Source organism: Lepus europaeus, chromosome X (genome assembly GCF_033115175.1).
Source record: "Lepus europaeus isolate LE1 chromosome X, mLepTim1.pri, whole genome shotgun sequence".
Taxonomy (NCBI): Eukaryota; Metazoa; Chordata; class Mammalia; order Lagomorpha; family Leporidae; genus Lepus; species Lepus europaeus.
In genome coordinates this window covers 94,582,459-94,605,130 of record NC_084850.1, presented here as the reverse complement: position 1 = coordinate 94,605,130, position 22,672 = coordinate 94,582,459, and the positions used below count along the sequence as shown (strand labels likewise).

The window sequence follows — 22,672 nt, the reverse complement described above, 5'->3', positions numbered from 1 at the left end:
AATAATTACATATGTAATTTTTCATTTTTCACTATTGAAAATAATTGGCAATTTTAGAACTTATTGACCTTTCCTGGGTGATTTTTATCACCTTCTTCTACCCAGTCTGTTAAGAACAATAGTGCCCTCACATTGTGTGTGTGTGTGTGTGTGTGTGAGAGAGAGAGAGAGAGAGAGAGAGAGATTTAGAGAAAATATATATGTATATATATTCACATTTATTCTAAATATATGGTTCACAATGAGCATATATGAGTAAAGGACTTTTCCTAGGAGACTATAAGAACAAGGGATTTAAGCATATCCACAGTGTGGTGCTAAGAAAGTATTTAGAAACCGTTGCTCATCATTTCTCAACAGAATCTATGGTTTTGTCTGTGTTTGCCCAACAAATACATCTCTATTGAGCATGTACATATGCCTCCACATTGAATATTTTTCCCCTAAAGGCATCCAACTCCACACTCCAAGGCAGACTGAAAGCCATACAAAACCGGATGATGTGTAACAAGGAAGGTATCGAAGAAGGTTTAATTAGTTATGGTGACAGTAGTGACATTTTCCAAAATTAGACAGAGGATTCAAGGTCCAAGAGTAATGTGTCTGTTTTTACAGGAGAACATGTATACAGGAACAGAAAGGGGAGGCAGAGCTGGCTTTTTGGTTTATATTTTCCAGATGATTTTTAAGTGTTACTCACGGTGGAAAACATATTCAGTATAAGAGGTCCAGATCTTATCATTTGTCTGATCAGGGGTGGCAGTGCAGGTGCCAGTGGAGTTGCATGCTACCATATGGAAGCCAGCATCAGCTAGTTTGTCAAAGGCTTGTTCCAGAAAAGTGAATTTGAGGTAGTATCGAGAAGTGTATCGCTCAGGAGGACGATCAGGATCTCGGCTCTCATTCAGAGTATCTCCAAACACTTCTTTGGCCAATGAAGTCTTGCCACACACCATGATTCGGGCCACACGGCGGAATTTAGCATCTGTTTGGCTGTCCCGACTCAGAGTATAGGAGCCTCGATAGCCAATAGTGATGAAGCCTGCCTTCTTGAGGCCAGAACCAGTTCCCATTTTCAGAGCAAGGGGATTAACCAGACCACTAATTTGGATGATATTACTTGAAGAGAGATTATATATGGTGTCAGTGTTGGGGGACAGCTCGTCTAGGTCACTTTGGCATATGTCAGTGCCAATTAAATTGAGCTTGTTTATTTTAGGAGTCAACATCTTGACAAGCTCTGGCAACTTGAAGTATTCTGCTTCTCTCTGGAGCCGACCCCACTCTGGAAAGTGGTCAGGAAGCACTACTTGCTTATCTCTCATGTAGTCTAGCGAAATAGGAAACCATCTCGATCTACAAAGAATCTCCCTTTGTTGTCCTGGATCAGGGAGCAAGGATTCTTTTCACTGAACATTTCCCAGAGCAGGGAACCAGGAATGCTGACCAAAGTAGGATAGTGAGTGATATACACCTGACCACCTACATTGAGTTCAATAATCTCAGGGAAATGACTGGAATCCTCACTTTGTTTGGTACAACTTGATTTCTCTGGCCAGGCCATATTGATCTGCAAAAGCAAAACAGATTGGTCTTGAATAAGAGCTTACAATGTGGAAATTATTTTTATTAAATTAATTTTCTGTACACACACACACAGACACATACACACTAACTACACATCAAGAAGCATAATTTTTAGTGATGAATTTTACATTTAAAAAGTTGTATTGAGAAATAGTACAATATTTAGCTTTGCAATTTTTTAAAATCTTCTGAATGCAGGTGTATTAGATGATCATACTCATCAACTCACATCATGTCATCAAATTTCATGCAAGAAACCATCTCTGTGATTTTTATTTAGTTCTAATATATTCTCACTCTCAATTTCCATTTCTGACCCTACCCCTATCAAAGGCAACCATCCGGATAAGCTTCTTTTTGTTTATATGTATTCTTATGAAATGGGTTTTGTGATTTTAGATAGATGTATATGTTATTGTATTAAATATTTCATTCTTCATTCCTGTATTTTCACTCTCAGCACTATATTTTGCAGATTCATTCTATACTAATATAAGAAAATAATTCACCTGGGCATATCTGGTCGCTACCCATCAACATCTATCCTCTGTCCCTCATGCCCAAGATATCCTAAATATTGTTACAAGATCGGTTATTCTCACGTTACGTTCTACTCTGTTTACCCATTTCTAGTAGCTCCACTTGGGCTGTATATCAAATCCAAACCCCTTACCCTGAAATTCAAAACTACCTATAAGCTAGTCTTATTCTCTTTATAATGATAAGAATATTTAACCTTATGTAGAACTTACTATGTTCTAGACATCGTTCTTAACCAATGAGGTGGGTAGTATTATTTTCCCCAACTAGTAAATAGATGGTAAGAAAAAGATTGTCCAATATACAACAAATAAGTGAATAATGTGGCATTCAAACTCAAGCAGTAGCACTCCAGTGTCTACATTCTTAAACACTAAACTTTCTTGTTCCCTTTTGATTATATTTTCTAAGACTTCTTTACATGTAGAAAAATGTTGCATGCCCATGATATAATCATTTTTGCCTTTACTCATTCCTTTTCCCATTCTGTAAAATATTAGTTCATTGCCTATATATCCATCTATACTTGAAATACCAATTCAGGGACAAAGCCAGGATGGTGGAGGAGTGAGGGCGCGCACCAACAGTTCGCGAAAAGCTAGTTTAACAAAAGTGGAGTTATTGTACCGTCAGGAAGAGACTCAGAAGGAAAACTGCAGAGGAAACTCTTCCAGATCTGGAGGATGTGACACAGAAGACCTACGGGGAGAGCAGGGTGGCCCACTGCCACACCGAGCTGCGCTGTGGGAGCCGCGCTGCGGGAGCCGCGAGAGCAGGAAACTGAGGGAGCCCAGCCACAGAAGCCCAGCCACAGAATTGGAGCCCCAGCGCTGGAAGGAGAGGTAACCCGAGACATTGGCAGGGAAGGTTGGAGTGCGGTCTGGGGTCCCACGGGGGAAAGCGCACCAAGCTGACTGGAGGAGAGAAAAAATAGCAAATAAATAGGGGGAACCGGCAGGGTCACTAGCCTTTCTCTCTCCACTCACCTTACAAAGACGAGCAAGACAAAGAGCAGGCACCATTTTACATATGTAAAACAAACTCATAACCTAGGCAACCTGGTGAGCTGTGTGGAATTTCTTCCCAACTGAGTCTAAAAAAAAAAGAGAGAGAGAGCAAGAGAGCTAACCAGAGAACAATCTGGGTGAGCGACCTTGGGCACACCCTTAACCATAAAGAACCAAACAGAGCTCTTTAGCCACAACCAGCATAACCTCTAAGGATCCATCAAAAGCAGACAGACCACTTAAGCTAGAGTCATAGTATAATGAGATAAAACACCACAGCGAAGGAAACAGAGAACACCTCCAAATGCCAAACAAACGTAGAAACCAAGGTAACAAGAGCAAGGAAGACACTATGATGCCCCCAAATGAAAAAGACACCCCAATTCAAGATTATGAAGATGATGACATAGAAGAAATGCAAGAAGCGCATCTCAAAAAATTGGTAAGATCATTAATAAGCTCTCAAAAACAAATTCTTGAACTACAGAAATCCTTAATGGACAAGATAGAAAATCTCTCTCATGAAAATGAAATATTAGGAGGAATCAAAACGAAATGAAACAACTAGTAGAAAAAGAAACTGTGATAGTGACAAGAAACCATAATGAAATGAAGACTTCAATAGATCAAATGACAAACACATTAGAGAGCCTTAAAAACAGAATGGGTGAAGCAGAAGAGAGAAGATCAGAATTAGAAGACAGAGAACAGGAAAGGAAACAGGCAAACCAAAGAAAAGAAGAAGAAATCAGAAATCTAAAAAATATTGTCGGGAATCTACAGGATACTATTAAAAAACCCAACATTCAGGTCCTAGGAGTTCCTGAAGGCATGGAGAGGGAGAAAGGATTAGAAGGTCTTTTCAGTGAGATACTAGCAGAAAATTTCCCAGGTTTGGAGAAGGACAGAGACATCCTAATACAGGAAGCTCATAGAACCCCTAATAAACATGACCAAAAGAGATCCTCACCACGACACATTGTAATTAAACTCACCACAGTGAAACACAAAGAAAAGATCCTAAAATGTGCAAGAGAGAAACGCCAGATTACTCTCAGAGGATCTCCTATTAGACTCACAGCTGACTTCTCATCAGAAACCCTACAAGCTAGGAGAGAATGGCGAGATATAGCCCAGGTACTAAGAGAGAAAAACTGCCAGCCCAGAATATTATATCCTGCAAAGCTCTCATTTGTGAATGAAGGTGAAATAAAGACCTTTCACAGCAAACAGAAATTGAAAGAATTTGTCGCCACTCGTCCAGCCCTGCAAAGGATGCTTAAAGATGTGATACACGCAGAAACACAGAAACACGGTCACCAATATGAAAGAAGGTAAAGGAAGGAAACCTCACAGCAAAAGATCACAGGAAACCCAAAAATTATAGGGCAAATTTACAACTTATTGATAGTCACATTAAACATTAAAGGCCTGAACAATCCAGTTAAAAGACACTGATTGGCTGATTGGGTTAAGGAACAAAACCCATCTAGCTGCTGCTTACAAGAAACACATCTTTCTTTTTTTCCATTTATTAAACTTTTATTTAATGAATATAAATTTCCAAAGTATAGCTTATGGGTTACAATGGCTTCCCCCCTCCCATAACTTCCCTCCCACCCACAACCCTCCCCTTTCCCGCTCCCTCTCCCCTTACATTCACATCAAGATTCATTTTCAATTCTCTTTATATACAGAAGATCAGCTTAGTATATATTAGGTAAAGATTTTAACAGTTTGCACCCATATAACAACACGAAATGAAAAAAATACTGTTGGAGTAATAATTATAGCATTAAATGTAAAGAGAGAGATCCTACATAATTTTTTAAATTAATTAATTTTCTATACCATTTCAAATTTAACACCAGGTTTTTCTTTTCATTTCCAATTATCTTTCTGTACAGAAGATCGATTCAGTATATAATTAGTAAAGATCTCACCAGTTTGTACCCACGCAGAAACACAAAGTGTAAAAATACTCTTTCAGTGCTAGTTATAGCATCACTGCACATTAGACAACACATTAAGGACAGATCCCACATGGGATGTAAGTACGCAGTGACTCCTGTTGCTGACTTAACAATTTGACATTCCTGTTCATACGTCAGTAATCTCCCAAGGCTCTAGTCATGAGTTGTCAGGGCTATGGAAGCCTTTAGAGTTCGCTGACTTTGATCTTATTCCGACAGGGTCATAGTCAAAGTGGAAGTTCTCTCCTCTCTTCAGAGAAAGGTACCTCCTTCTTTGATGGCCCCATTCTTTCCACTGGGATCTCACTCACAGAGATCTTTCATTTAGGTCTTCTTCTTTTTTTTTTTCTTTTCCATGGTATCTTGGCTTTCCATGCCCACAATACTCTCATGGGCTCTTCAGCCAGATCCGAATGCCTTAAGGGCTGATTCTGAGACCAGAGTGTTGTTTAGGACATCTGCCATTCTATGAGTCTGCTGTGTATCCCGCTTCCCATGTTGGATCCTTCTCTCCCTTTTTGATTCTATCAGTTAGTATTAGCAGACACTAGTCTTGTTTGTGTGATCCCTTTGACTCTTAGACCTAAGAGCCATCAATTGGGAACTGAAATTGAATACTTGGACTAGTGAGATGGCATTGGTACATGCCACCTTGATGGGATTGTATTGGAATCCCCTGGCACATTTCTAACTCCATCATTTGGGGCAAGTCAGATTGAGCATGTCCCAAATTGTACATCTCCTCCCTCTCTTTTTTTACTCTTAAATTTAACAGGGATCACTTTTCAGTTAAAATGTAAACACCTAAGAATAATCGTGTGTTAATTACAGAGTTCAACCACTAGTACTAGAACAACAACTACAGCAACAACAACAAATACTAAAAAGGATAAAGAATTACATTGTACAACTAGAGTCAGGACAAGAACTGATCAGGTCATTGTTTCTTATAGTGTCCATTTCAGTTGACAGGTTAACCCTTTGGTGCTCAGGTGTCACCGATAAGGGAAAACAAAGAAACACATCTTTCTAACAAAGATGCACACAGACTGAAAGTGAAAGGCTGGAAAAATATATACCATGCCAACAGAAATGAAAATATAGCAGGCGTAGCCATCTTAATAACAGATAACATAAATTTTACCACAAAAACTATTAGGAGAGACAAAGAGAGGCACTATATAATGATTAAGGGATCCATTCAACAGGAAGATATAACGATTATCAATGTATATGCACCTAATTACAGGGCACCAGTTTATTTAAAAGACTTGTTAAGGGAATTAAAGGGAGATCAAACCCCAAAACAATAGTTCTGGGGGACTTCAATACTCCACTCTCAGAGATAGATCATCAGGACAGAAGACCAACAAGGAGACAGTAGATTTAAACGACACTATAGCTCAAATGGACCTAACAGATACCTACAGAACTTTTCATCCTACACAGAAAGAATTTACATTCTTCTCAACAGTACATGGAACCTTCTCTAGGATTGACCACATACTAGGCCATAAAGCAAGTCTCAGCAAATTCAAAAGAATTAAAATCATGCCATGCAGCTTCTCAGACCATAAAGGAATGAAATTGGAAATTAGCAACTCAGGAATCTCTAGAGCACAGGCAAACACATGGAGATTGAACAACATGCTCCTGAATGAACAATGGGTCATAGAAGAAATTAAAAGAGAAATCAAAAATTTTCTGGAAGTAAATGAGAATAACAGCACAACATACCAAAACCTATGGGATACAGCAAAAGCTGTGTTAAGAGGAAAGTTTATATCAATAGGTGCCTACATCAAGAAATTGGAAAGGCACCAAATAGATGACCTTTCAACTCATCTCAAGGATCTAGAAAATCATCAGCAAACCAGACCCAAAGCTAGGAGGAGAAGAGAAATAATTAAAATCAGAATAGAAATCAACAAGATTGAATCAAAAAAAAATTACAAAAAATCAGCCAAACGAGGAGATGGTTTTTTAAAAAAATAAACAAAATTGACACCCCATTGGCTCAACTAACTAAAAAAAGCAAAGAAAAGACCAAAATCAATTGTATCAGAGAAGGAAATGGAAACATAACAACAAACACCACAGAAATAAAAAGAATCATCAGAAATTACTACAAGGACTTGTATGCCACCAAACAGGGAAATCTATCAGAAATGGACAGATTCTTGGACACATTCAACCTACCTAAATTGAACCAAGAAGACATAGAAAACTTAAACAGACCCATAAAAGAGACATAAATTGAAACAGTAATAAAGGCCCTCCCAACAAAGAAAAGCCCAGGAACAGATTGATTCAACGATGAATTCTACCAGACATTTAAAGAAGAATTAACCCCGATTCTCCTCAGACTATTCAGAGCAATCGAGAAACAGGGGATCCTCCCAAATTCTTTCTATGAAGCCAGCATCACCTTAATTCCTAAGCCAGAAAAAGATGCAGCATTGAAAGAGAATTACAGACCAATATCCCTGATGAACATAGATGCAAAAATACTCAATAAAATTCTGGCCAATAGAATGCAACAACACATCAGAAAGATCATCCACCCAGACCAAGTGGGATTTATCCCTGGTATGCAGGGATGATTCAATGTTCGCAAAATAATCAACGTAATACACCACATTAACAGACTGCAGAAGAAAAACCATATGATTCTCTCAATAGACGCAGAGAAAGCATTTGATAAAATACAATACACTTTCATGAAGAAAACCCTAAGAAAACTGGGTATAAAAGGAACATTCCTCAATACAATCAAAGCAATTTATCAAAAGCCTACGGCCAGTATCCTATTGAATGGGGAAAAGTAGGAAGCATTTCCGCTGAGATCTGGTACCAGACAGGGATGCCCACTCTCACCACTGCTCTTCAATATAATTCTGGAATTCTTAGCCAGAGCTATTAGACAAGAAAAAGAAATTAAAGGGATACAAATTGGGAAGGAAGAACTCAAACTATCCCTCTTTGTAGACGATATGATTCTTTATTTAGGGGATCCAAAGATCTCTACTAAGAGACTACTGGAACTCATCGAAGAGTTTGACAAAGTACTAGGATGTAAAATCAATCCACAAAAATCAACAGTCTTTGTATACACAGACAATGCCACAGCTGAGGAAGAACTTCTAAAATCAATCCCATTCACAATAGCTACAAAAACAATCAAATACCTTGAAATAAACTTAACCAAGGACATTAAAGGTCTGTACGATGAAAATTACAAAACCTTAAAGAAAGAAATAGAAGAGGATACCAAAAAATGGAGAAATCTTCCATGCTCATGGATTGGAAGAATCAACATCATCAAAATGTCCATTCTCCCAAAAGCAATTTACAGATTCAATGCAATTCCAATCAAAATACCAAAGGCATTCTTCTCAGATCTGGAAAAAATGATGCTGAAATTCATATGGAGACACAGAAGACCTCGAATAGCCAAAGCAATCTTGTACAACAAAAACAAAGCTGGAGGCATCACAATACCAGAGAGCAGTACATTCTACAGGGCAGTTGTTATCAAAACAGCATAGTACTGGTACAGAAACAGAAGGATAGACCAATGGAACAGAATAGAAACACCAGAAATCAATCCAAACATCTACAGCCAACTCATAGTTGATCAAAGTTCCAAAACTAATCCCTGGAGTAAGGACAGTCTATTCAATAAATGGTGCTGGGAAAATTGGATTTCCACGTGCAGAAGCTTGAAGCAAGATCCCTACCTTTCACCTTACACAAAAATTCACTCAACATGGATTAAAGACTTAAATCTATGACCCGAAACCATCAAATTATTAGAGAGCATTGTAGAAACCCTGCAAGATACAGGTACTGGCAAAGACTTCTTGGAAAAGACCCCAGGAGCACAGGAAGTCAAAACCAAAATTAACTATTGGGTTTGCATGAAATTTAGAAGTTTCTGTACTGCAAAAGAAACCATCAGTAAAGTGACTAGGAAACCGACAGAATGGGAAAAATATTTGCAAACTACTCAACAGATAAAGGGTTGATAACCAGAATCTACAAAGAAATCAAGAAACTCCACAACATCAAAACAAACAACCCACTTAAGAGATGGGCCAAAGACCTCAACAGATATCTTTCCAAAGAGGAAATCCAAATGGCAAACAGACACATGAAAAAATGTTCAAGATCACTAGCAATCAGAGAAATGCAAATCAAAACCACAATGAGGTTTCACCTCACCCCGGTGAGAATGGCTCACATTCAGAAATCTACCAACAATAGATGCAGGAGAGGATGTGGGGAGAAAGGGACACTAAGCCACTGTTGGTGGGAATGCAAACTGGTTAAGCCACTAGGGAATTCAGTCTGGAGATTCCTCAGAAACCTGAACATAACCCTACCATACAACACAGCCATCCCACTCTTTGGAATTTACCCAAAGGAAATTAATTTGGCAAACAAAAAAGCCATCTGCACATTAATGTTTATTGCAGCTCAATTCACAATAGCTAAGACCTGGAACCAACCCAAATGCCCATCAACAGCAGACTGGATAAAGAAATTATGGGACATGTACTGTATAGAATACTATAGAGCAGTGAAATATAATGAAACCCGGTCATTTGCAACAAGATGGAGGAATCTGGAAAACATCATGCTGAGTGAATTAAGCCAGTCCCAAAGAGACAAATATCATTTGTTTTCCCTGATTGGCGACAACTAACTGAGCAGCAAAGGGGAAACCTGTTGAAGTGAAATGGACACTATGAGAAACATGGCTTGATCAGCTCTTGTGCTGTTTATGTACAATGTAATACTTTATCCCTTTTAGTATTTTTTTGTTCTAGTACTAGTGGTTGAACTCTGTAATTAACACACAATTATTCTTAGGTGTTTATATCTTAACTGAAAAGTGATCCCGCTTAAATATAAGAATGAGAAAAAGAGAGGGAGGAGATGTACAATTGGGGACATGCTCAATCCGACTTGCCCCAAATGATGGAGATAGAAACGTGCCAGGGGATTCCAATACAATATCATCAAGGTGGCATGTACCAATGCCATCTCACTAGTCCAGGTGATCAATTTCAGTTCCCAATTGATCAAACTGATAGATCTAAGATTCAAAGGGATCACACAAACAAGACTAGTGTCTGCGAATACTAACTGATAAAATAAAAAAGGGAGAGAAGGATCCAACAAGAGTGTTAAATTGTTAAATCAACATCAGGAGTCACTGTGTACTTACGTCCCATGTGGGATCTGTCCTTAATGGGTTGTCCAATGTGAAGTAATCATATAGCTAGTACTGAAACAGTATTTTTCACTTTGTGTTACTATGTGGGTGCAAACTGATGAAATCTTTACTTAGTATATACTGAATCGATCTTCTGTATATAAAGATAATTGAAAATGAAAAAAAAACCTTGGTGTTAAATTGGAAATTACATAGAAAATTAATCATTTTTTAAAAAAAATCATGTAGGAACTCTGTCATTAATGTGCTGTGCACTGTTATTTAATACTATAACTAGTACTCCAACAGTATTTTTTCACTTTGTGTTTCTATGTGAGGGCAAACTGTTGAAATCTTTATATATACTAAACTGATCTTCTGTATATAGAGAATTGAAAATGAATCTTGATATGAAAGGAAGGGGAGAGCAATAGGGAAAGGGGAGGTTTGTGGGTGGGAGGGAAGTTATGGGGGTGAGGCCATTGTAATCCATAAGCTGTACTTTGGAAATTTATATTCATTTAATAAAAGATAAAAAAAGAAATACCAATTCAAGCCCCAAATAAGGTTAACCTCCTCCTCCTATTTCTATATTAAACTTGAAATCCTTAGATTTAATGAATTCATACAGTTTCTTACCCTTTCACATAATAATAATAATAGTAGTTTAAATAATAACAATAGTTAATATTTTTGAAGCAGTTACTAAAAACCAGTTCTCTTCTGGTCTATTTTTTATTTTATTTATTTCATTTATTTTTTAATTTTTGACAGGCAGAGTGGACAGTGAGCGAGAGAGAGACAGTTAGAAATGTCTTCCTTTACTGTTGGTTCACCCTCCAATGGCCGCTCCGGCTGGCACGCTGCGGCCGGTGCACTGCGCTGATCTGAAGCTAGGAGCCAGGTGCTTCTCCTGGTCTCCCATGCGGGTGTAGGGCCCAAGCACTTGGGCCATCCTCCACTGCATTCCCGGGCCACAGCAGAGAGCTGGACTGGAAGAGGGGCAACCGGGACAGAATCCGGTGCCTCGACTGGGACTAGAACCCAGTGTGCTGGTGCTGCAGGTGGAGGATTAGCCTTTTGAGCTGTAGCACTGGCTGATCTATTTTCATATATCTAAATACTATTATAATTCCTGTTTCTTAGAGGAAAAATAGACACAGTCTTTTACAACTTTTCAGAGACTATTGCTCCACTTACTAATCTGCCCTTCATACTATAACTAGAATTACCTTACTAAAATGCAGAAACTATTTTGGTCTTCCTTGAATAAACTTTGTCAACAACTCCTGAAAGATTATAGATTTTTAACAGCCATATTAAATGTGTTATATTAAATGCTCTACACTCTCTACTTTGCCTTGCCTTCAGGCTTTAATTCCAATTATCTTTCCCTTTCTTCACCCCAAAATGATCCTAAACTTTAGCCATGTTGTATCTAGGCTCACTTCACCAAACTCATCCACGTTTTCAGGTCCATATGCTTTAAACTTATGATTTTCTCTGTCTAATATTTCCTCCTTTTTAAATTTTTTTTGTTTATTTGACAGAGTTATTGAGAGAGAGAGAGACAGAGAGAAAGGTCTTCCTTCCACCGGTTCACCCCCCAAATGGCCACTATGGCCGGCGCGCTATGCTGATCCGAAGCCAGGAGCCAGGAGCTTCCTCCTGGTATCCCATGCAGGTGCAGGGGCCCAAGCACTTGGGCCATCCTCCACTGCCTTCCCGGCTACAGTAGAGAGCTGGACTGGAAGAGGAGCAACCGGGACTAGAACCCGGCGCCCATATGGGATGCCGGCGCTGCAGGCGGAGGATTAACCACAGCACCGGCCCTGATATTTCCTCCTTTATTTTACTCACCCAACTGCCCCCCACCCACTACCACTTCTTGAGAAAAAATGTAACAATGACTTTGGGCACATCTGAGTTGGAATCCCAGCTCTGCCACATACTAAGTGGGTAACTTTGGACAAACTAATATTCTTTTTAATCCTTAGTGGACTAATCTTGAAAATGGATATAATAAAAATCCTAATCAATAAGATGAGGAAATTATATACAATGCATATAAAATATATAACATATTGATGACACATGACAAATGCTTAACAAATATTTGGTTACATTAGCTCCCTTAGCTTGTCTTGGGAAAAGCAGTGAAGAATTGCTATCCACTGAATTGAATACAGTACTAGAAGTTTCATAGTGATCCAATAAAAAATTGCTAAAATGAAACATCTTCTCTGACCTCCCACCTGTCTTTTCATATTCTCTACTATTGTTGCAGTTAAGAAATAACCTCTATAGAACTTACCACAAATTTTTAATTTCTATATCTGTGTCTAATATCTATGATTATACATAATAGTCTTTATTTAAATATCTGGATCCCCAGCACTGTGAACATAGAGAGAAGTAAGCCTATAGTAAATGCTGAATGGTGAATAAATCACCAACAAATGTGATATTGATCTCATTATTTTCATAATCCCACAGTATATGAGTAGAAACTCATTATAGAAATCCGTTTTGAGTATATGAACAAGAAATGCATATGCACTAGATTTTGCAGATTTCTGAATGCAATAAAAAGTTTTATTTGTTCCTTTCATAAGCAATAAGTGTCCAAGATAGTTGTTCTTCATTGTACAGGTCATTTTATAGCAAAATTAAACATCAGAAAAATTGGAGTATGAAATTAATATTCTCTTATTTCAAGGTTTTCTTGTCTTTTTAATTACTTTAAAGTTACCTATACCTAAGTCAATTGATGGTCCTATGAATCAGAGCCACATTCAGTTTGATGAGTGAAGCTGGGTATCTATTTTGGCTCCCAGATTAACAATGAAGTGTTTTTGATAAATTGTTAGGAGAGAACCTTTATTACTAGAGGAAGAAATCTGAAGGAGAAAAGTCAATACTAGAACTGCCCAGGACCTTAAACTGCTGCCTTTCTGTGGCACAATCAGGAACATAGTTTTATACATGAACAGAAGTTATTCTTAGTTAATTAAGAATAACAAAAAGAGTTTATTTTTAAGAAATAAAAGTGGAGGTAATTCCTCCAATAATGAAACAGCTTCAATTCAAAAGTACCATGGCATATTATCATAACATGAAGTCAAGGAGGGTATGCTTTCCAAACAGGAGGATTTTATCTGTTGGCATGTATTTGCAATGTAAAAATATCTTTTGTATGTAAAATATTTTGATACCCCCCATTTATTCCTTTGTCCATCACAATGTTTTCTGTCTGTCGGGCTTTGTTCAAGACAAGCCAAAAAATAGTTCATTCATCTAACCATATGTCAATTTGGGAAATAACATTCTAGGGAAACCTGAAATGTCTCATTTATTCTCCTCTGCACATAAACCAAAGACTGATAAGTGCATGTGGTTAGCAGCCCTCAGTATATCAAAGAAATAAAAGTCTCTGCAAGGCAGAAATAAAAGAGGTAATAAGAACATGTAGTTAAAACCGGATTTTTAAGTCTTTGAACCCAGCTGTACACTGCAAGCCCCTGAGAGCTGTGCTTCACATTTTAACATTTTAAAGGCATTCAGGAAAGTAGTTAGTACATGCTTTGCTTTTGTAGTCAAATAATCCTGTTGCTAATTATAGTACTTGTATCCAAGATCTAATGTTTTTAAAAGGAAAAAACAAGTCAAATATATCAAAACACCATATCGTAACCTCTTTATAGCAATTTCTGATTTCTTCCTGAAAATGCTAAAGTTTTTTCTGAAGAAATAAGTTTATGAATGAGTCCCGATTTTGTTAAAGCTGAAATCCCTGTGTCCTAATAGCTCCTCTATTCTCTCCCGTCCCCCCCACCGCCTTTTTCTTCCTCATCCTCCTCCCCCACCCTTGACCATTTTGTCTTAAATATGCACTCACCAGAATGAACACACTCATTTAAATTTGCAATGTGATTCCCACCTTTTAAGTTGCTCCAGTTCAGAGAGATCCAAGAAATCAAAGTAGGTAACAGATGAGCTGAAAATGTAAGCAAAGCAGAAAATTTTAGGAGATAGCTTTTCTTCTACTTGATGGAGAAAATCTTCAGCAGCAGTTCTTTCCTTTTCCAAGTAGAATTTCGGTCATGAAGTGAAATTCTAGCAGCCAGATGCTTCAAAAATATTTTATAATTTTAAAATTAACTGATGATGAAAAACAATCTGGATTTTCAGAATTCTCCTTCAGGAAGAGTCTTGCCTGCTTTTGGATCTCTAGCCTGCTTTTCATGCAGGTTTCACATGCAGTCCTCTCTCAGCACAGAGAAAGAACACACACACAGAGACATGTGTATCTCCAGCTAAAGTACAGAGGCTTCTGAATTCCAGAACAGTAGACTGGAAAGGAAAGACAAGGAAGTCAGTGGAGAAGTTACCTTGAATCTCCAGTCACTGGGATATGGCCAAACACAGCCTCAGTCCCGCTCAGCCTTACTGCCCTGCTGGTGCTCAGCTCTGCTTGTGGAATGTCTTCCTTCCTCTCCCTGGTTATGTGCTTTAGTGCCTGAGCTGAGTTTCCCCTTTTAATACTAGGAAGCCTCCTCCCCTGCTATGACATACTTGGCTCCCTCTCCTGCTAGCTTCCCATATGAAAATGTCAAGCTTTTTATTCTACAGTTTGAGAAGAAAGCAGAGGAAAGAGACAGGGAGATGACTGTGTTGGTGATATTAATAAAAGAGTAGAATTTGGGGTTATGGGAGAATTGTTCCTGATCTTTTTCTTGATTCCAACAGAACCAATAAACATTTATTAGGAATGCATTTTTTGCTAATGAGTTGATTGAATTTTAAACTCAGATGCACTAGATCCATTTATTTTAATAACTTTATTGTGATAATTATTCAAATGATCTCTATAGTTCCAATAAATCATTTATTAACATTTTCTATGTGTTAGAAAACATGGTGAACATTGAGGATAAATAAATAAATAGTTGCTTTTTCCATTCTCAAGAGTTTTAGACTTTAGTCCAGGAAAAAGAAGCATGAACAAGTAAATTCAATATAAGGTTTTAAGTGTGATGGAGAGGTAAGCACACAATTCCATAATAACACTAAGGAAAGACTAAGCAATCTTGAAGTCTTCCTGGAGAATATGATTAAACAGTCTTACCAGATGATAAGAATTAGCAAGAAGAAGAAATGTAACAGATGTAGTCTAGGCAAAAAGGAACAATATCAGAAAATACAAAGATATATGGAAAAGAATGTCACATACTAAGTACTGTAATCAAAAATTTTAATGTTGGCGTCAAGAAAGGCAGGCTATTTCATTCTCAAAATCTAACTTAATTTTCTTCAGTTTATCCATGCAATTCTAGTACAGAATGGACAAATTATCCAAAATAGATATGGCTAAACTAAATGATTTCATTTCACATGCAATTTCTTCCTTTATCCTCAAATTAAATTATGGAGATAAAGCAGGGATTTTTCAAAAAGGAAATGTGAATGATCCTGTCTCTCTAAACCTTATATTTCTCTGTCAGTCAAAGAACCAACCAAGTTTCTGAAACATTGTGCTGGAATTGGTGTGGTTTGGAGTGAGGATATATTTGCCTGTAAGAAATAGAAGCCAGATTCTGGGGCTGGTACTGTGGTGGGCATAGCAGGTACAGCCGCCACCTGCAGTGCCGGCATCCCATACGGCTACTGGTTCGAGTCCTGGCTGCTCCTCTTCCAATACAGCTCTCTACTATTGCCTGGGAATGCAGTGGAAGATGGCCCAAGTCTTTGGGGCCCTGCACTCCCTTGGGAGACTCAGAAAAAGCTCTTGGATCCTGGATCAGCTCCAGCTGTTGCGATCTTTTGGGGAGTGAACCAGCAGACCCGCTCTCTCTCTCTCGACCTCTTCCTCTTTGTAATTCTGTCTTTCAAATAAATAAATATTAAAAAAAAAGAAATAGAGGACAGACTCAACAATTAGGGAATATTTATTTTCTCACATAACAAGATTAAGGTAGATCAATTATACCATTGTTATATCAGCAGCTTTATGACTTTATTAGAACCTTTTCAAGATCATGTTCAGCTTTCTTTGCTATATTCACCAAATGGCTATAGCAGTGTAAAACATTTTACCCTTATATAGGAGTCTGAAGACAAGGAAGTAAGTAAAAGAATGTTCTCTACAAAACAGTGCGCTCTCTCTCTCTCTCTCTCTCCCCCTCATAAGTCACATTCTTTAGGAATATTTATATAATGACAAACAAAAGAAGGATATGGGTAGTAAAATGAAAGCAGTTTAACTTCTCTAGTTATAAGATTTCATTACCTATAGTTATTCAAATATTTATTTATGTATTTAATTATTATTTGAAGGGCAGAAAGATTACCAGCCAGCCAAACAGAGATTTCCCATCAGATGGTCCACTCTAAATGTTTGCAATAGCTGAGGCTGGGTTTGGCTGAAGCCAGGAGTTAGGAACTCAATCCTTGTCTCCCACATAGGTAGCAGGGACCCAACTTCTTGAGCCATCAACTGTTGGCTCAGGGAGTGCATTAGCAGGAATCTGGAATTGGGAACAAGCAAGGACTTGAATCCAGGCACTCTGCTATGGGATGCTCATGTTCAAGTGGCATACCAACTGCTTTGGCAAATATCCACCCCAAACTTTTTTTAAGATTTATTTTCTGATTTGAAAGGTAAAGTTACAGAGAGTGATGGATACAGAATAAGAGAGAGAGAGAGAGAGAGAGAGAGAGAGAGAGAGAGAGAGAGATCTTCCATCTGCTGGTTCACTCACCAAATGGCCACAACAGGGTTGGCCCAGGCCAGAGCCAGGAGTTGGAACCCCATCTGGGTTTCCCTTGTAGGTGACAGGAGCCCAGGCACTTAGACCATCTTCGGCTGCTTTCGCAGGTGCAATAGCAGGATGCTGGATTAGAAGCCAGGAATTGAACCAATGCTCATTTGTGATGCAGGTGTCACAGGAGGTGGCCTAACCCACTGCACCACAATTCCAGAACCAAAACATTTATTTTTAAGATAGGAAAATCCTTCTCAGATGCCCTATACCCTCAGCATACATTTTCATCAATAACATCAATCCTAAATGGGCCATGTGCCTACTCCCATACCAGTCACTGACAAGAAAAATGCAAAACCGAAAACTAGATTAAATATATCTTAATATATTCTCTTCTCTGGAGAAAGATAGTTTCCTTTAAAGCACATTACTATCCAAAATCAAACAAACAAACAAACAAAAAACTTGAAGTTCTGTTATCATGGAAAATGCTGGCAGTGACTGCTGGATAGGCAAACAGTGAGGTTCACTACAAGGCATTTTTAGTTGCTATTAGGTGAATAAACTCAAATTTGAATTTGGCACAAGTACCTTTCTCCTGTCTTAGAATCTGAGCATTAGATTGGGGGATATCAAAACAAAATCCCTCAACTCTCTCAATTCTTTAAGGCCAGCCTTAGTTTTTTTTTTAAGTATTATGATAAAATTTACATATTATAAAACAATAAAAATACAATTTTAATCATTTTAAATAGAAACCATTTTACATAGATATGTTGTAAAATCATCTTCTATTTACAAAATTCTTTCATCACCTCAAAGAGAAACTATATACATTAAGCAATAACTTCCTATTTTTCCCTATCTTCAGCTCCTTGCTACCTCTAATCAACCTTCAACCCCTATAAACTTGCCCATTGTAGATATTTCATACAAGTATAAGTTGAATCATAGATTTATCTTTTTACTTGTAACTCATTCCACTTAGCAAAGTGTACCTTTATAAATTTATATATTTATATCTTTCTTAGAGTAGTTTTAGGTTCACAACAAACTTGAATGAAAAGTACAGAGAATCCTTTCCATATACCCTCTACTCCTACACATGCATAGCCTTCCTTATTTATCAACATCTCCTACCAGAGTGGTATGTTACAATTAATAAACCTACATTGTCATATATTATCACTCAAATTTCATAGTTTCCATGAGGGATTGTTCTTCCTATGGAACATTCTACGGGAATGAATAAACTTAGCATGGCATATATTCACCATTATACTATATACAGAATAGTTTCACTGTCTTAAAAGTCATCTGTGTTTCAGCTATTCATTCATTCCTCCATCCAAACCACCATCAAGAATTGATCATTTTACTGTCCACAAATTTTCCTTTCCCAGAAGGTCATAAAGTTGAATCATATTGTGTGCGGCCTCTTTAGATTGTCTTCTTAATAATAGGCAATCAAGTTTCCGTTATGTTTTTTCATGACATAGTAGCTAATTTTCTTTAACACTGAATAATATTCCATTGTCTGGATGCTTAATTATGTATCTATTCATCCACTGAGTTACATCTTGGTTGGTCCCAAGTTTTGACGTGATAAAAAGAGCTACTATAAACATCTATTTGCACGTTTTTGTGTGAGTAAAAGTTTTCAGCTCCTTTGGGTAAATACCAAAAACACAATTATTAAGTCCTATTATGAAGGTGTGTTTAGTTTTGTAAGAAACTGACAAACTGTCTTCTAAAATATTTTACCGCCCATAATGAATGGGACTTTTTCCTATTTTATCTTCTAGGAGTTTTATAGTTCTGTATTTTACATTCAGATTTGTGATCCATTCTGAGCTAATTTTTGTTTCACATACTCATCATTACTTGGTATTATCTATTTTCTGATTTTAGCCATTCTAATAATTCCATAGTGATACCTTGCTTTAATTTTTACTTATTATTTGAAAGCAGCAAGACACAGAGAAAGAAAGAGAAACAGAGAGACAGAGAAAGATCTCTCATCTTCTGGTTCACTACCCAAATGCCTGCAACAGCCAGGGCTGGGTCAAACCAAAGTCACGGGTTGGGAACTCAATCTGGGTCCCCCATGTGAGTGACGTGGACCAGCAACTCTACTGCTTTTCATGCTGAAAATTAGCAAGAAGCTGAATTGGAGACTAGAGTCAGGAATCCAACGCAGGCACTCAAATATGGGATGAAGGCATCCCAAGAGTGGTTTAATCACTGTGCCAAATGCCCATCCTCCAGTGATTTTCAATTTGCATTTCCCTAATGACAAATGATGCAGAACATCTGTTTACATGCTTTTTACTTTTCGTATTTTTTTTTTTTTTTGGTGAAGTATCTGTTGAGGCCTTTGGCCCATTTAGTAAAAATGACATTGTTTTCTTATCATTGACTCTTACAAACTCTATATATTTTAGATAACAATATTTTATCACATATTTCTTTTGCAAATATTTCCTCCCAATTTGTGAATTCCCAATTCATTTTCTTGAGAATGTCTTTCATCGGTCAGAACTTTCTTAATTTTAATGAAATTTGGTTTTCAGTTCTTTGTTTCAGATTATCCTTATAGTGTTATATTAGAAAAGCCATCAACAAACCCAACATCATCTAGACTTTTTCCTGTTTTATCTTCTAGGAGTTTTATAGTTCTGTATTTTACGTTCAGATTTGTGATCCATTCTGAGTTAATTTTTGTAAAGAGTGTAATTTTTTTGCATATGGATAAACAATTCTTCCAGCACCCTTTATTGAACAGACTATTCTTACTCTATTATATGTCCTTTGCTCCTTTATCAAAGATCAGTTGATGGGCCCTGCAATGGGGCTGCCTCCAGTGCCAGCAACTCATATGGATACTGGTTAAAGAACTAGTTACTTCACTTCTGACCCAGATCCCTGCTAATGTGCCTGGGAAAGCATCAGAAGATATCCCAAGTTCTTGGGCCCCTGTACCTATGTGGGAGACTCAGAAGAAGCTGCTGGTCCTGGTCCTGGATTGGATTGGCCTAGCTTCACCCTTCGCAGCCTTTGGAGGGTGAACCAGCAAATGGAAGGCCTCTCTCTCTCTCTTTTACTCTCTCTCTCTCTCTCTCTCTGCTTCTGCCTCTCTGTAACTCTGCCTTTCAAATAAATAAATAAATCATTTAAAAAGATCAATTTATTATACTCATGTAGGTCTGTATTGTGGACTCTATATTATTCTATTTATCTATTTTTATTGTCAATACCACACTGTCTTTAGTTTATCTTTAGTAAGTCTTGTGGTTGGGTAGTTTATGCTCTAACTTTATTATTTTCTAGAAATACTATGTAGACTAGCGTTTTGCACCTTCAGATAAAATTTAAGATCAGTTTATTAATACCTGCAGAACAAATATTAACTATTCCTGCCTATGATCATGAAATATATCCCCATTTATTTTGTCCCTTGCCTTTATTCATTGGAGTTTTCTTGATTTCTTCATACATATTTTATACATAATTTATTAAGTCTTTATAAGAGTCTTCAAAAAGTTCATGGAAAATGCACATTATGAAAAGGCTGCACATCAATTTCAAAATTTATTTACGCTTTTAAAACTATTAATTTTTTAATTTATTTATTCATTTCATGTATTTCATATGTACAGATTTAGAAACATGGTGATACTTTACATTCTACCCTCCCTCCTGCCCACACTCCAACCCTTCTTCCTCATCCCTCTCTTTTCCCACTATTAACTTTTACAAAGATCTATTTTCAGTTTACTAATGATGATAAGGTTAACCCTGCACTATGTACAGAGTTCAAAATATTATAGAAAAAAAAACACTGTCCCTCAACAATAGAGACAAGGGCTATAAACAGTCATCAAATCTGAAAATGTCCATTTCACTTCAATATATTTATTAAATATTAGGTACTCTATTAGTTACCCCAGATCAGGGAAAATTTATAATATCTGTCTTTGGGGCCTGACTTATTTCAATAAGTATAACAGTTTCCAGTTGCATCCATTTTGTTGCAAAAGATAGGATTTCATTTTTAACAGCTGAATAGTATTCCATAGTGTGTATATACCTTAATTTCTTTATCCAGTAAACAGTTGATGGACATTTGAATCAGTTGCATATCTTAGCTATTGTGAATGGAGCTTCAATGAACATGGGGGTGTAGATCACACTTTAAGATACTGATTTCTTTTGGTTTGTGTAAATAACTAGGAGTGGGATGGCTGGATCATATGATAGGTTTATATTTCAGATTTCTGAGATATCATCATACAGTCTTCCACAGTGGCTACACCAGTTTACAATTCTACCAACAGTGGACCAGGGTACTTTTTCCATACATCCCTGCCAGCATTTGTCATCTGCTGATTTCTCTATGTGAGTCATTCTAACTGAGGTAAAGTGCAACCTCATTGTGGTTTTTATTGGTATTTCCCTAATGGGTAATGATTGTGAGCATTTTTTTCAAGTAGTTGTTGACCATTTGAATTTCCTCTCTTGAAAAATGCCTTTTAAAGGGGGCGGAGCCAAAATGGCAGATAGTGAGGACATACGCTGATAGTTTGGGAAAATAAAGTTTCATAAAAGTGGAATTACTGTAGCCTCAGGAAAAGACTCAAGAAAAAAACTGCAGAGGAAACGCTTCCAGATCTAGTGGATGTGACACAGAGGACCTACAGGGAGCCCACCACGTGGAAACCCAACTGCGGGAGCCGAGCCACAGAATCTCGCCAGCGCGGAAACAAACGGGAGGTAAGACAAAAACGTCAGAAACCCGAGACATTGGTGGGGAAAAGCAGAGGCCTCTCTCTTCACTCACCGAGCAAAACAAAGAGCAGGCGCCATTTTACATATGTAAAGCACAGCCAACGAGTACACAAACTCAGTAACTTTGCAACTTTAGTGAAACTGGAGAACACATTGAGGGCTGCATAAACTCTTTGTGTGGCCCCAGGGGTAGATCAAATGAATACTCACAGAGGCCAGATTTCAACTACCCTCAATTCCACTCACCTGTGCAGAATTACTTCCCAACTGAGTAAAAAAAAAAAAAAAAAAGAGAGAGAGAGAGAGAGATCCAGCAAGGAGCAAGGGAGAGAACAATCTGGGTGAGTCACTTTTTGCACAGCCTTACACCTGAAGAATCAAGCAGAGCTCTCTGGCCACACCCATCACAGCCTCAAAGGATCCATCAAAGCAGACAGCCCACTTAGAGGCATACTATAACAAGAAAAAAACACCACAGCAAAAAAAAAAAAACAAAAACAAACAAACAAAAAAAAAACCATGAATTATCTCCAAAATGTCAAACAACAAACGTAGAAACGGAGGTAACAAGAGCAAGGAAGACACTATGATGCCCCCAAATGAACAAGACATCCCAATGCAAGATTATGAAGATGAAGAGATAGAGGAAATACAAGAAGCGGATCTCAAAAAATTGATAAGAACATTAAGAAGTTCTCAAAAACAAATTCTGGAACTACAGAAATCCTTAATGGACAAGATAGAAAATCTCTCTCATGAAAATGAAATACTAAGGAGGAATCAAAATGAAAT

General features: G+C 37.6%; 1 protein-coding gene across 1 annotated transcript; it reads right to left on the bottom strand.

Moving 5' to 3' along the window:
• Positions 1-692: 692 nt before the first annotated feature.
• Positions 693-14,768, bottom strand: LOC133753474 (BTB/POZ domain-containing protein KCTD12-like). Its single transcript, XM_062184119.1, is given in 4 exon segments — positions 693-1,333; positions 1,336-1,570; positions 14,269-14,325; positions 14,720-14,768. Coding segments are annotated over 2 exon segments (870 nt in total). The 5' UTR covers positions 1,565-1,570; positions 14,269-14,325; positions 14,720-14,768.
• Between the last annotated feature and the right edge of the window lie 7,904 nt (positions 14,769-22,672).